Below are 13,288 nucleotides of genomic sequence, written 5' to 3' on the forward strand. Positions count from 1 at the left end.
CCCCTCGTCAGGCAGCCCCCGGCCCCCTGGGGCCCCGTCCGTCCTCTCCGCCCCCACCACCTGTGTGCATACCCAGGTGCACGCGCTGCAGCCCTGCTGCAGCCCTGAGCGGCCCCAGGGTCCTCGCCCTGCAGCAGACGCCTCCACCCCCGGCCCTCCTGGTTGGGGAGGGAGGGGCCTGGCTGACCCCTCCAGCTTCAGCCTCCAGCTTTAACTTTTGTCTGCTCCTAAAGGGGGCTCAAAGCTCAGGGCTGGGGAGCCTGGGGTCCCCACTTGAATCTGCAGCAGGAAGATCCTTTTCCTTGCCCCAACCTCACCTCACCCCCACCTCCCTAGGGGCAGATCAGTACACAACCGAGGGCTGGAGGCCCCAATTAGCTTTAAAATTCAGCCCCGGGGTGGAGCTGGGAACACAATACTGGTCGCTTGCCCTCTGGGGCCTCAGTTTCCCCTCTGGTTGGAAGAGTGGGAGGGGCCGGGCTAGCTGATCTCAAGAGCCTCTCCAGTCAGGACACCAGCCCAGCTCTCCTCCCTCGTGGGCCACCAAACGTAGACTTTAGGTCCTAAGAGCCCTCGGAGATGACTCAGCTCAAGCCCCCATATTGCAGATAGGAAGACTAAGGCCTGGGAGGGAGGGGTGATCTGCTCAGGGTCTCCCCGCCATGGCACAAGGTAGAGCCAGGAGGCAAACTCGTCCAAAGGCTCAGGGCCAGTTGTTTGCTGGAGCCTCCAGGCTCTTGGCAGGGATTTGACCGTCTCTGAATCAGTGTGCTACGGGGGCCCCAGGCAGTGGCACCTGTTGGCTAAGGAAGGGAGGCTCAGGGGGTTGGCCGTGTCAGCACCCTGTAGAGGGACTGTCCCCTCCTGAGGATGGTCGTAGGGACTGTAGCAGCAAGTTACTTGCCACGCCAGCTCGGGGCGGTGGTGACAGGCAGGGCACCCGTGGGCTCAGCTCCTGTGTGATGTACTGGGCAGAAGGGGAAGGGTGGGGTCAGGGAATGTGGAGAGAAGGGAGACGAGTGCCATGGGCCACTCTAGGATGGGACACAGCTCCTCTTTCTTGAGGACCCAGCATGGCCCTCTTCCCTTTCTCCCCGGACCCAGACATACGGTCACGCCTGTCTGTCCCCACCCTCCCTGATTCCCAGCCCCACCAGCTGCCTGGGACCTCAGCTGACCCCCAACCCCTGCCTCCATCCACCAAGCCCTTTCCCATGCCTCTCGTCTGACCTGTCTGCGTGCACCCCCTCCTCTCCATCCCACCCCCTGTGGGCAGACCCGGCCTCCCCTGGTTCCTGAGACATTCCAGAATGCCCCACACTGTTGGCACAAGAAGTGGGGCCCCCCCCCGGAAGGAACCGGGGACCACAGCTGGAGTCAGGGGTGGGGGGGTGAGACAGAGAGAATGGAATCCCCCTCATTTCTCCTCAAGCAAGGATCGATAGTGAGCAATGATGTGATTATGGGCACCCCGGGCACAGAGAACCCTGTTCCTCTTGCCGTCACTGCCCAGCCTTTCCCAGTAATCGTGGCATGCATCCTTTCCTCTCCCTGCCCCCTTCCCCCAGCAGGCCAGCAGGCCGGCAGGCTGGTGGCGTGCCTGGAGGGGAGGAGAGACCACACCCGAGGTGGGGGCCGTGGCTGTGAATGTCGATGACACTTGTTTTCCCTGATCCGTGGTGTTGCAGTCTGTCGTCACCAGCCTCGTTTTTAGTGTGTATATATGTTGCCCCCGTGATGCATATATACACAGGTATTAAATATATCGCTCTATATAATATTATATATGTGTGTGGTATCCAAGGAATCACTTCTAATGAGGGCTAAAGATAAAGAATTTGGCCAGAAAATGCAGCCATCCAGGTGTGTAATTAAGAGGGATTTTTCAGATTCAGGGACTTGGAGCCATGGGTTGGAGGTGATTTCGCAGCAAGGGCAGGGGTGGCCTTGCCTGGGCCATTTCCAGACCACTCCAGCCTTGCCAGGAGAGAGCAGTGGCGCTCCAGGAAAGAAAATGATTGGTGTTTGTTTCCTGCCCAGAAGAATAGGATTAGTGTCCAGATTTTTCTTCTTCAACCTGTTTCCCATCCAGGGGCCCCTGGGATCTGGGGCTCCCTGGCCTGGCCGAAGCTGGATCCCCCACAGGGTTGGGAAGAGGGCCGGGGTGGGGGGCCAGGAGACAGGAGTACACTTTGAAGGATGAGGGTGATTATTTCCGTCGTGACCCTGACTGGGAGGCTTGGAGAGTTGAATCATAGGCCTGTGCCTGCTGCCAGCAGGCAGGGACAAGACTTCAAACATGGTGATGGGGGGCGGGGGGCAGGCGCCCCCGATGTGAGTATCCCTTTGGGGCAGGGCGAAGGAGGGACGCTGCATTTCTCAGCTGGGCAGTAATCAATTTAATGGTCCTTTTAAAATGTCTGTGTATTAAAAATTTAAGAATACCACACTTTAATATTAAATATTCATAAGGTCTAGTATCTTGATAATAATGTAGATGTTTTAATAACAATTTTTGTCCTTCTTAAAATAAAATGAAAGAAACTTGATTCTCTTAGCCTTTGTTCTAGGAAATAAACACGTGCCCCTTGACCTCTGTCCCCAACCCCTGTCGCTCCTGTTCCTCCCTGCCTGGAACTTGTGCCCAGGGGCCTGGGCTGCTCTGTACACATGGCAGAGCTGCCTGGTGCCGGGCATGCCCAAAGGCAGACATTCCAAGGGGTGAGGGGCAGAAGGTCTGTGTCCCTGTGTAAACAGAGCAACCCAGCTGACCCCAGCTGAGGCAGCGCCCCGGCTAGCAGGGACAAGCTGTGCTGTGTACGAGAGGCCCCGGCAGCCACCCTTCACCGGCTCTCCTGCAGCCTGCCTGCTCACAGCCCTCTGCACGGGGCTGTCCCGAGGTACCCACACCTCCCTGCTCTCCTCAAGGGCACCGTCCTGAATTCCAGAGGGTCGGCTCTGTGCCCTTTCTGGGTGTGGCTTTTCCAGAACAGCGAAGAGGCATGCCCGGCTTTGGAATAGGATTCTGACTGCAGCCTGGACTCTCTTCAGGGCCCAGATTTCCCATCTTTAAAAGGAGAGAGCGTGTTAGATTGGGAAGTCTCCATTCGGGGAAGTCCGTATCTGCTGGGGTTGGAGGTGCTTTCTCATCTCTCTCCAGTTGTGCGTGTTGCAGGGGATGGAGGGGGACCCTGATGGGAGGGGCCGCATATGTTCAAGAGCAGCTCTCAACAGACAGCTGTCAACTGCAGTGTGGAGTGGCACCAGGAACCGGGGTCCAAAGCCTATGAATTCTCCAAGGGCAGTATCATTTGGGCCGGAAGTGCATAGGGGCTCAGGTGCTTGATGAGCAAGAGACCACCAACTTGATTGAGACCTTCTGTGCACCAGACACTGGATGCAACATGTCTGTTCTCCACGACAACCCTGCACGTTTGATGTCCACATCTTAGTGACGTTCAGCAAAAGTTCCAAGGACCCTCAGAAAGGAGACAGTAAAACAAGAACCACTTAGGAAGTTACTGGGTGACCGACAAAGGTCCCTTCAGCACTGATGGTCTGGGGTCTCGGCACCCTTTGCAGCACCATGAGAAACCAAAGTGGCAAGGCAAAGTGCAGCCCTCAGAGGAAACATCCAGACCCCTCCTCAGGCTGGAGAGATCATGAACCTGCATCCAGACCTCCCATGAACTCAGAAAATCAAAGACAGTAAGATCAGCAGGACCTCAATGTACCTGGTGGACTAAATTCTTAAGTTCTCTACATTCCCCTAAATTCTCTTCTCCTTTAGCTCAACTTGGTAAACATTCACTGAGCACCCCCTCCGTCTCGGATCCTGGGAACAAGGTTACTGAAGAAACGCGGCTTCCCTTGAACCCAAGTCTGCCAGGGAATACAGCCCTACGTGGGAGAGCGTGGGATGGTTTGACAGGCACAGCGGTGGGAGGTGTTCTGGGTGCCAGATCCAGGGAGGACTGCCTGGAGGAGATGAAACTGGAATAGAGGCTGAAAAAGATTGCTGTACCATTGTCAGTGTGCTCTTACTGAAATACAATTTTTCTCTCAATTGTATTTCACACGTGTGTCTCCAAGCCCTGACGGAACTTAGGTATTATGATCAGTGGCCGACACTTTAAAGGGACCAGAGCTGACTTGAGCAGCCCCCAGTTATTGAGCACACATGTGTTTCTGGTCTCCCCTCCTGTGAGTAAGGGTCAGAGTGAGCGCCGCCACCGTGGAGCCCCAGCAGGCTTCTGTGCTTCCTCAGAGGCAGGAGGCCCTGGGCAGGTGGGGTGGCTGTCAGGGACCTGCAGATGGTCGGGGGGAGCTCTGCACCTCCCTAGAGAAAGCCCTGAGGGCTCTGCCAGAATCTGCATCCACATATACCCCCTCCCAGGGGAGCCATCTATAGCAGGCATCAAACCCGTGAGCCAGGAAACCCACGAAGTGCAGACAATCCCAACACGCCTGCCATGCGGCCCCTTCCGAATGTATGCAGGTTTCTCTGCAGCCTCTCCTTTCCCCATCTCTACCCTCTCCAGCCTCTTGACCCAGCAACCTGCTGATATGGCCCCTATGTGACCATAGGTGGCAACCTAGGGGTGCCACAGGGACTGACTTGCAGTGACATGAAAAGTCCCTAAGGGTAGGGACCTGCCTGGCCGGGTTTCTTACTTAACTTTGAATCCCTTACAAGATCTTGGCTGATGCCAGGTATGCACTAAGCACTCACTCATGGTCTTAGAGGCTTAGCACATCTGTACATTGGAAGGGTTCTGCAGAGACTTCATAGGGACGCATGTCCAAGGATGGAATGTCATTCGGCAGGTGAGTATTTTTTTTTTAATGTTTTGTTTATTTCTGAGAGAGAGAAACAGCGTGATCAGGGGAGGGTCAGAGAATGAGAGAGACACAGAATCCAAAGCAGGCTCCAGGCTCTGAGCTGGCCATCAGCACAGAGCCCGATGCGCGGCTCGAACCCACGAACCGTGTGATCATGACCTGAGCCGAAGTCGGACACTTAACCGACTGAGCCCCCCAGGCGCCCCAGCAAGGTGGGTATTTTTTGAGACATAGGGCATTTCCTGTTGCCTCTGGAATCATGCTCTGTGAGCACCCACCCACTGCACCTTTGTGGTAAGCTGTCTAGCACACAAGAGAGTTCTCGGGCTGGGGAGTAGTTCAGTCAGTCCCAGCCTGCGAATCCCAGGTCAACTTGAGGCAGCCTGCGTGTCAGGCCCACCTCACCCTCACCGCCCAGGGTCTCAGACGCAAAGGGCACTAGAAGGATAAATAAGAAACTAAATTTGTTATGAGGCAGAGGAATGGGGAGGAAGGACAAGGATAGAAATTACATATATACACATATGTATCTACATGTATGTATTTTTGAGAGAGAGTGGGAGTGGGGAGGAGCAGAGAGAAACAGGGACAGAGGACCCGAAGCGGGCTCTGTGGACTCTGGGAGGACAGTAGTGAGCCCCATGCGGGGCTCGAACTCACGAACTGTGAGATCGTGACCTGAGCTGAAGCCAGGCACTCAACCGATTGAGCCACCCAGGCACCCCTGAAATTGTATTTCTAAATTATATCTTTATCACAAGCGTTAAGCTCTGGGCCATATAATGTTCTTTGTATTCAAAACTTGAAATTAACTTTTAATTAATTTGGGAAAAGAGCATAGTTTGGGGAAGGCTATTAGGGAGGAAGGGAGGGTGATTAGAGGTACGGCTGAGGGCTGTTGGGAGGGGGAGAGGCCAGGGAGGCTCCTGGAGTATTTTTGCATCTGTACAAAACAGAGTTTTGGAAAGCCGCAAAGAACTGCGTAGAAATCATGTACAGTACAGGGAACCAAATGCTTATTGCATCCTCCTTAGAGGTCAGAGACATAGAACCAGAGCTGAGAGGGACTTCAGAGGCCACAACACTGAGCAGTTTTGGAACTGAGACTCAGTAGGGCTGTGTTCAAAATCCCACATCCGTGTGTGGCCGGATCCCCCCAGCCCCATCCCCGGCCGGCCGGTCGGTCTTCAGTGGAGGGAGACATAGAGAACCTTGGCTTTGACCACACATTCAAGTGACCTGGGGACCAGAGAGGCCAATATCTTGGTGAGAGGGCCAGAGAGGGGCCTACAACAAACAGCCAGTTGCCACCAAAGTCCCCAGGATGGCTGGGCAGCAGACATCACCCAAGCCCAGCCTCTACCACGTTTGCAGAACTTGCTCCCTTTTTTTTTTTTTTATGTTTTATTTATTTCTGAGAGAGAGAGAGAGCGAGAGCGTGAACAGGGGAGGGTCAGAGAGAGAGGGAGACACAGAATCTGAAACAGGCTCCAGGCTCTGAGCTGGCTGTCAGCACAGAGCCTGACGCGGGGCTCGAACCCATGAACCGTGAGATCGTGACCTGAGCCGAAGTCAGATGCTTAATCCACTGAGCCACCCAGGTGCCCCGAACTTGCTCCCTTTCGATGGCACCCTGTCTGCCTGCCCTCCCAGGGCCTGTCTGCTGGGCACCTGCCTCTGTTACCCTCCCCAGAAGACCAAAGGAGCCCCAGGCTGCAGATATTCTCACTCCTTTTAGGAGAGCAGGCTTCAGGCTCTGCAGATGGCATAAAGCTGCAATTGCACACACCACACACAAACCTGTGTGCCTTCTAGGACACGTGTGCATAGCATGCGTATAGATTCGGCCTCAGAACATGCCAACAAACCCGGGCTTTGCAGCTTGCGGGTGAATGTGTGATGCCCCCTCCTCTGCTTGTATGTCCTCTGTCCTGCGCTGCCTGTGATGCCCGAGTCTCAGGTCCCAGCCCAAACTGATCTCCATGGCCGGCCCCACCCTCTGCCACACTTGACCACTGGGGCCTCTCGGCCAAGTGTGCCTGAATGTGCAGTGCACGCTTGCTGTGGGCGCGGAGCCGTCTCCCTGTTCTCACCTGGCAGGCCCTGGTTATGGCTCCCAGCCTGGGGGAGAACTTCCCTTTGCAAAGTTAGATAACAGGCCGGGCTCTCTGTCAGAGGATTGGCGCGGTGGCTCCACGTGCTGCGGCTGGCGCCGAGCCAGGCCCGCCCTGCCAGGCAGCGGGAAGGGAAGGCCTGGCTGCAGCCGGAGCTGGCGGGTGGCCGAGCTGGGGGTGGACGGGTGGGCCGGGGCCCCTACTGCCCATTGGCTGCCTCGGGCTCCTGCCCCACCCGCCTCCGAAGCCTGGGGCTCCCGGGCCAGCTCCTGCCTCTCTAGCTGCTTCTGAACTCTCGGAGCAAGCACCTCCTGCCGGGCCATGTCGAGCTGTGACCGGATTGGAGTTGGCCCTGCCATGGACATGCCTGAGGTCCTCAAGTCCCTGCTGGAGCACTCTCTGCCTTGGCCAGAGAAGAGGACAGGTAGGAGCAGAGGTGGCCCTGCGTTGGCTGGCTGCCCGAGTGCCCGAGGGGTGGGGGCAGTCACAGGCATCGGTGGCAGGACAGGCATCTCCAGGCGAGGGAGGGTCCCCGGCAGGGGTCTGCCCTTGGGCCCCCCTCCGGGGCAGGCGGAGGGCTGGGTGCAGAGAGGGACACAGTGCAGGGAGCGCCACTGCAACTCAGGGGCTGCCTCCGAGGCCTGCAGGCAGGGGAAGCCGCGGCCAGTGTGTGGCCACGGACAGGTGCTGCGCTCACGTGGGACGAGAGCAGGACCGGAGCGCCCTGCCGAGAGAATGCGCTGAACGCCGGGCTCCTTCCCTCCGCACGCTGGGAGGGCAGCGGGCTGGCCGAGACGGCAGATGTGGGCAGTCCCCCGTGTCTGGGGAAGAGGCTTCCCTCCGTTCGCCTGCTTCGGCTCCCGCTCGCTGGAGGGCTGAACCTCTGGATGGGATGGAAGCTGTTATGTAACAGGACCACAGGCTCGCAGCCCCGGTTCCTAGGATACACAGGCAAACAGGGGGCCAGGGAGCCAGCAGAGAGGGCGTGGACCGAGGGGCCGCGCCAGCAGCCAGCTCCAGGTGTCTCCTGAGTTCTGCCTGAGACACTGAGGCCCACGGCGAGATTTGGGGGCCAGCGTGCTCGGAGTGCTCCCTCCTGATACATGTCTCCCCGGTATCTTCTAAGGTGTCAGGGACTCACACCCAGGTCCTCAGTGTTCAAAATGCACGTGTGCCTTTAAAGGAGCCCAGCAGTCCTCTGCTGCTGGTGTCTGACTTAGGGGCCCCAGGGGACCTTTCTCAGGCTCCCCCTCATCCTGCCGTGCTGACACCAGAGTCCTGACTGTCCCCCAGGACTTCCTTGCAAAGGGCTCTTAGCCATTCCCAACTCTGGAGCCTGAGGACAGACACCACAGCCCCCTGCCTTCTTTCTCACCCCATCGAGGAGTGAGGAGACACTGCCCAAGGCGGAGTGGGGGAAGGTGGCCCCCAGAGCTCAGGGCAGGGTCCCTGTGGGCTCTCTCACAGAGCTCTGGGCCCAGGCCCCTCAGACCACCCCCTGTCGTTTTGAACGCTGGGGCAGTCGGGGCCACCCCCAGAGGTGGGTATCAAAGAAGGAGCCCCTTAGCCGTTAACCAGGAGAAGCCCATCTTCCCTGGAAACCCTCAACTTAGCCTGGGCGATAAGCCGCAGCTGACTTTTCCTTACCATCTCTGAAGGGCCGTGTGGGTGGAGGGAGCCAGAAGTCCTTCCAAAAGCTAGAAGTAGGTCCGGGCACCCAAGGAAGGTAGGGGTGTCCCCGGAGAGCCCAGTGCACGTGCAGGGAGCACCTGGGCGACCAGCAGCTCGGCACGGACAGCTGTCAGCTGAGCAGGGAAGGGCTCTCGGGGCAACTCAGGACCAGGATGACAAGGCTTTTGAAATGTGGCAGCAGCTGCTGGCTGCTGGCTCCCATCTGGTCCCTACAGCTACCGCCGGAAAGTCCCCATTGCTTACTGCGGACGGGCAAAGTCGGGGGCTGGCACTGAGGGGGCTTGCCCAAGTTTAAAAGCCGAGCTTTTCCAAGAACTGGAGAGTTCTGGCTGAAGATCAGTTTGGCTGGTATGGCTAGGTTGGTCCAAGAGTCATGGACCAGAGTCTCACGCCACCTCCTATCACTTCATGTGGCATCTCACTGAGGGTCAGAAGCATGAGGCCCCATGGGACTGACAGATGCCAACGGGTAGATAAGAGCTCGTTGAAAGTGAAGGCTAAAGAGCCAAAGGGATTAGTGCACCCCATAAAGATCTCACTCGTTACCGCCCCCAGCCCACCATCACCGCTTTCCAAAGCTCCCAGACATTTTTTTTTTAAGATTTTTTTTTTTAGTGTTTTATTTATTTCTAGGAGAGAGAGAGAGACCGCGTGAGCAGGGGAGGGTCAGAGAGAGAGGGAGTTACAGACTGAAACAGGTTCCAGGCTCTGAGCTGGCAGTCAGCACAGAGCCCAACGCGGGGCTCGAACCCACGAACCGCGAGATCATGACCTGAGCGAAAGTCGGACGCTTAACCGACTAAGCCACCCGGGCGCCCCTTAAGATTTTATTTTTAAGTAATCTCTTACTCCCGATGTGGGGCTCCAACGCCCACCCCTGAGATCAAGAGTCTCACGCTCCACCAACTGAGCCAGCCAGGTGTCCCTCTCCACGTCTTTGATAAAAATGAATGTTACCTACCTGAAAACCAATATTCCTTGGTGAAGAGAATACACATGCCACACAGAGTGAGACTCTGCAGCAGTCACGCAGCGAGTGCTTATTAAGTTCTCTCCCCCCGTGTCCCCTGACTCTGGCATCTGCCCTCAGTGGGAGGAAAAGAGTAGGGTCGGCTAGTTGCCCCCAGAAGGCAGCTGGTCCTCCCGATTGCTCACCCTTTGCTTGGGTGTGAAAAGGGTGGTCTCCCCGTGGGGGACTGAGGCCTATTTACAAACTCCCCCCTTTCTCCAGCCCAGTGGCTGCTTCGGCACACATTTAGGTCACATGCAGAGCGTATCTTGGGTCCAGCGTGAGGGAATTTTAGAGGCAAGCTGTGCGCGGTGTGAAAAACCCCAGGTGTGCTTTCACGAGACCCTGCTCTCCCTGCAGCCATGTTCTAGTTCAAAGACGCCCCCTAACACCCAACCTCAGGGCGCCCCTCTCCCTCTTCTGCCCCTGGGCCTCCCACCCCAGCCTGCGCAGACCTCCGCCTCTTTCCTGTCTCGGGTCAAGCGGACTTTCTCCAGCATAGCTGACCAGGCTTGAGCTTCCCTTGGCTTCAGGTTATAGTGGCCCCTCACTCTGGCCGCCTGCGTGACCGACTTTCCTGAGGGCAGACAAATCCACGCCCAGCAAAAGAGTGTGTCTGTACCCCAACCCCTGACTCAGTTTCTTCTCTGTCTCAGGGCCCCGATTCCTAAGGAATAATCCTTAGGAATCCTCAGCCACAACTCCCCAGTTCCACTCTTACTCTTTCTCCTGGGGACCGCCTTCCAAGAGGCAGTTCTGCTCCAGGCTGCACATTCCCTCTCTCACTTTCTTCTCCAGCTTCTGGAAAGACCCTGCTTCCCTCAGCCACACTGTTAGATCTTTACACCCTAACCTTCCCTCAGCGCACGGGGCCTCAGCTATGCTCAGAGGCTGGCTTTCTATTTTTCTGTCAGCTTTGGTCACTCAGGCCTCCTTTTCAGGGAGATAAGTAGCATGAAAACGCACCCTGATTTTGAACAAGTCCCTCACTTTGAGCTGGCAGACAGGGCACCTACCTCAGGGAACTTTTGACTAGAATTTTTTTTTAATGTTTATTTTTGAGAGAGAGAGAGAAAGCGTGAGTAGGGGACGGGCAGAGAGAGAGGAGACACAGAATCTGAAGCAGGCTCCAGGCTCCGAGCTGTCAGCAACAGAGCCTGATGCAGGGCTTCAACTCATGAACCGCGAGATCATGACCTGAGCCGAAGTTGGACACTTAACTGACTGAGCCACCCAGGCGCCCCTTGACTACAATTACTTGTGGGCCACCCAGCAGGGGATCCTGGACCTGCCCCCACCTCACCCCCCAAGTCTGTTAAAGGGTAAAAAAGAACACCTGCTTCCCAGGTATGTTGCCAGGATTAGAGGAGGTGTCCCACGCGAAAGCCTTTGCAAACTGTGAAGTGCCACAGTGGTTTCTCTGTGAAAGACAAAGAGCAGCCGAGCCTGGTATGGTGCTCCTTCCACCATCACGTTTGTAATCTGACCCTCATTCCCTTCTTTCCGCCACCCTCCTTCCCATGGACATTCTCCTTGAAGGAGTTGGATGTTGCAAGTTCATGGGAGCACACGCGGGGTTGTCTCCTTGGAAACGCGAGCTGAGGCTCCGGGGCACCGTGCCATTGTCTGCACCTAACGGTGCCAGCTGTGCAGGCCAGAGAAAGGGCTGAACAATAGGATGGATCGCATCCCTAGGGGGACTTGCGAGGCCAAAGGCAGGCGCACACAGGAAGGGCCTGCGTGTCCTCCCTTGGGAGGACTGGGTTAAGCGGCCCGACAGGTAGGCTCAGTGCAGCCCGGGCTGTGCTGAGTTTGGCATCATATAAGTCCGTATGGTTGCCTCCACTCCCAGCCTGGCGGAACCGGGGCAAAACCGGGGACTCGTGAAGTTTGCTTGCAGGGAAAAGGAGGGGAGCTGCTCTCCATACTGGCCACGTTACCTCCTTCAGCCTTCACTTGCCACTTTTAAATGACCAGGAAATGCACTCAGAGGGATCGGCTACCCTCCGGGCCAGCGTGTGGGGCAGCCCCTCCGCTTCCCTCCCACTGCAGGGACCCAGAGCCTTCTTTTCTATTTGTCGTTCCCCACCGTCCCCAGGCGGAGAAGTGTGACACACTCGTTCTCAGCCGGTGCCAGAAACTGACAGGTCATGTCCAGGTGGCCCCTTCCAGGTGGCTCTGCATCTTATGAGCCTGGCCCAAGGCTAGGCTGCCAAAGGAACGAATCCTGGTTCTAAGAGCCGCTGTCTCCTGAGTGTGAGCTTTCACGTCACCACGTGTGAGGTGGCTTTGCAAGGGGGGCACGATTGTCCATTCCACAGCGGGGAAAGCTCAGGGAAGGGAAGGCCGAGTGCCTGTCTGGAGTTCCAACCCAGCTCTGCCTGCTCCCAGGCTCCTCCCCTCCCACGGGATTCCCCAGGCTCTCTTCAATCATCCAATCAGATGTCCCACTGCTTACTGAGGCTTCGCTAGGCTTGAGCCTGTGGCACAGGGGTGAAATGAGGCAGACGCTGCCCCTCCCCCTGCGTTTGCATTCCAGTGGGGAGAGGAGACAATCAGCAGGAAGGAGGGTGAGGGTCAGCCTCTCCGAGGGGGTGACACTGGAGCTGAGGCCTGGAGAGTGAGGAAGAGTGAGCAACACCAAGAACTTTCAGGCTGAGAGAACAGCACCTGCAAAGGCCCTTTCCTCGGGGAGGAAGGACACGTGTTTGAGGAGTTAAATTAAGGCCACTTTGGCGGCAGAAGGTGAGCAAGGGGGAGAGAAGGAAGAGGTTGGGTTGGAGAGACCCGCAAGAGGCAGCCTGCAGGGCCTTGAAGATCATAAAGAAGAGTGAAGCTCGCCGCCCCGCCCCCACTATTCTTGGGGAAGTGGCAAGTGCGGAGGAATGAGGTATTCCCAGAACAACCCAAAAGGCAGTTGTGCTGAGCTAACTTCCATGGTGCACTTGCTCTGTGCCAAGAGCCGTTCTCTGCAGCATGCCTGCATTGTCTCCTTTTGACATTCGGCCCAGAGAGGTTAAGTAATTTGCCTAAGGTCACACAGTTAGGAAGCAGTCAAAGTAGGAATCAGACCCAGATGGTCTGGCTGTAGAGCCCACACCCCACCCCTGTGTGCCTCAACACAGCTTTCACTGGAGACACCGCAGTTGTCAGGCGGTGTCAGCTGCTGAGACGTGGCACAGGCCGGAGGTGATGGCTGGTCTGGAAATGGCACTCTCAGGGCAGCTCTCCCTCTGTAATCCAAGCCCAGGGAGTGGACAAGACGCAAGCCAAACATGAAACCCGTACTGAAGAGACGGGCAAGAGTTAGAAAAGCGCCCCCACCCACCACTTCTCCCCTAGAACACACTGAGACAAAGGTACACACCACAGCCCAGAACTATGCAGCCACAGGTATGTGGGTTGTTGGCCAGGCTTGCGCTGGGGGACTTACCGTGAGCATGGGCTCCTGTTTGCTACTCCAGGTTACTGTGAAGCAACGCAATGGCTGTTACTTAATGTTAATAACATTCCAAATGTATATTTGGCTCTCTGAAAGACTTAGCCAACAATGCCAGCCAACAAATAGTTATTGAGTTACTACCCTGAACCAAGTTTTGTGCACCCCCCACCCCCCCCCCCCCCCCAGGCT

At 56.7% G+C, this 13,288-nt stretch overlaps 1 protein-coding gene across 1 annotated transcript in view; it reads left to right on the forward strand.

The window, feature by feature from the left end:
- Positions 1 to 7,251: 7,251 nt before the first annotated feature.
- Positions 7,252 to 13,288, forward strand: part of TEF (TEF transcription factor, PAR bZIP family member) — a 24,863-nt gene continuing 18,826 nt past the window's right edge. Inside the window, exon 1 of the mRNA XM_077757944.1 lies at positions 7,252 to 7,380. Within this exon, the coding sequence (XP_077614070.1) occupies positions 7,278 to 7,380 (103 nt within the window). The 5' untranslated portion in view covers positions 7,252 to 7,277. The remainder of the gene's footprint in view (positions 7,381 to 13,288) is intronic.

The sequence above is a fragment of the Crocuta crocuta genome, unplaced genomic scaffold, assembly GCF_008692635.1.
Source record: "Crocuta crocuta isolate KB4526 unplaced genomic scaffold, BGI_CrCroc_1.0 scaffold143, whole genome shotgun sequence".
Classification (NCBI taxonomy): Eukaryota; Metazoa; Chordata; class Mammalia; order Carnivora; family Hyaenidae; genus Crocuta; species Crocuta crocuta.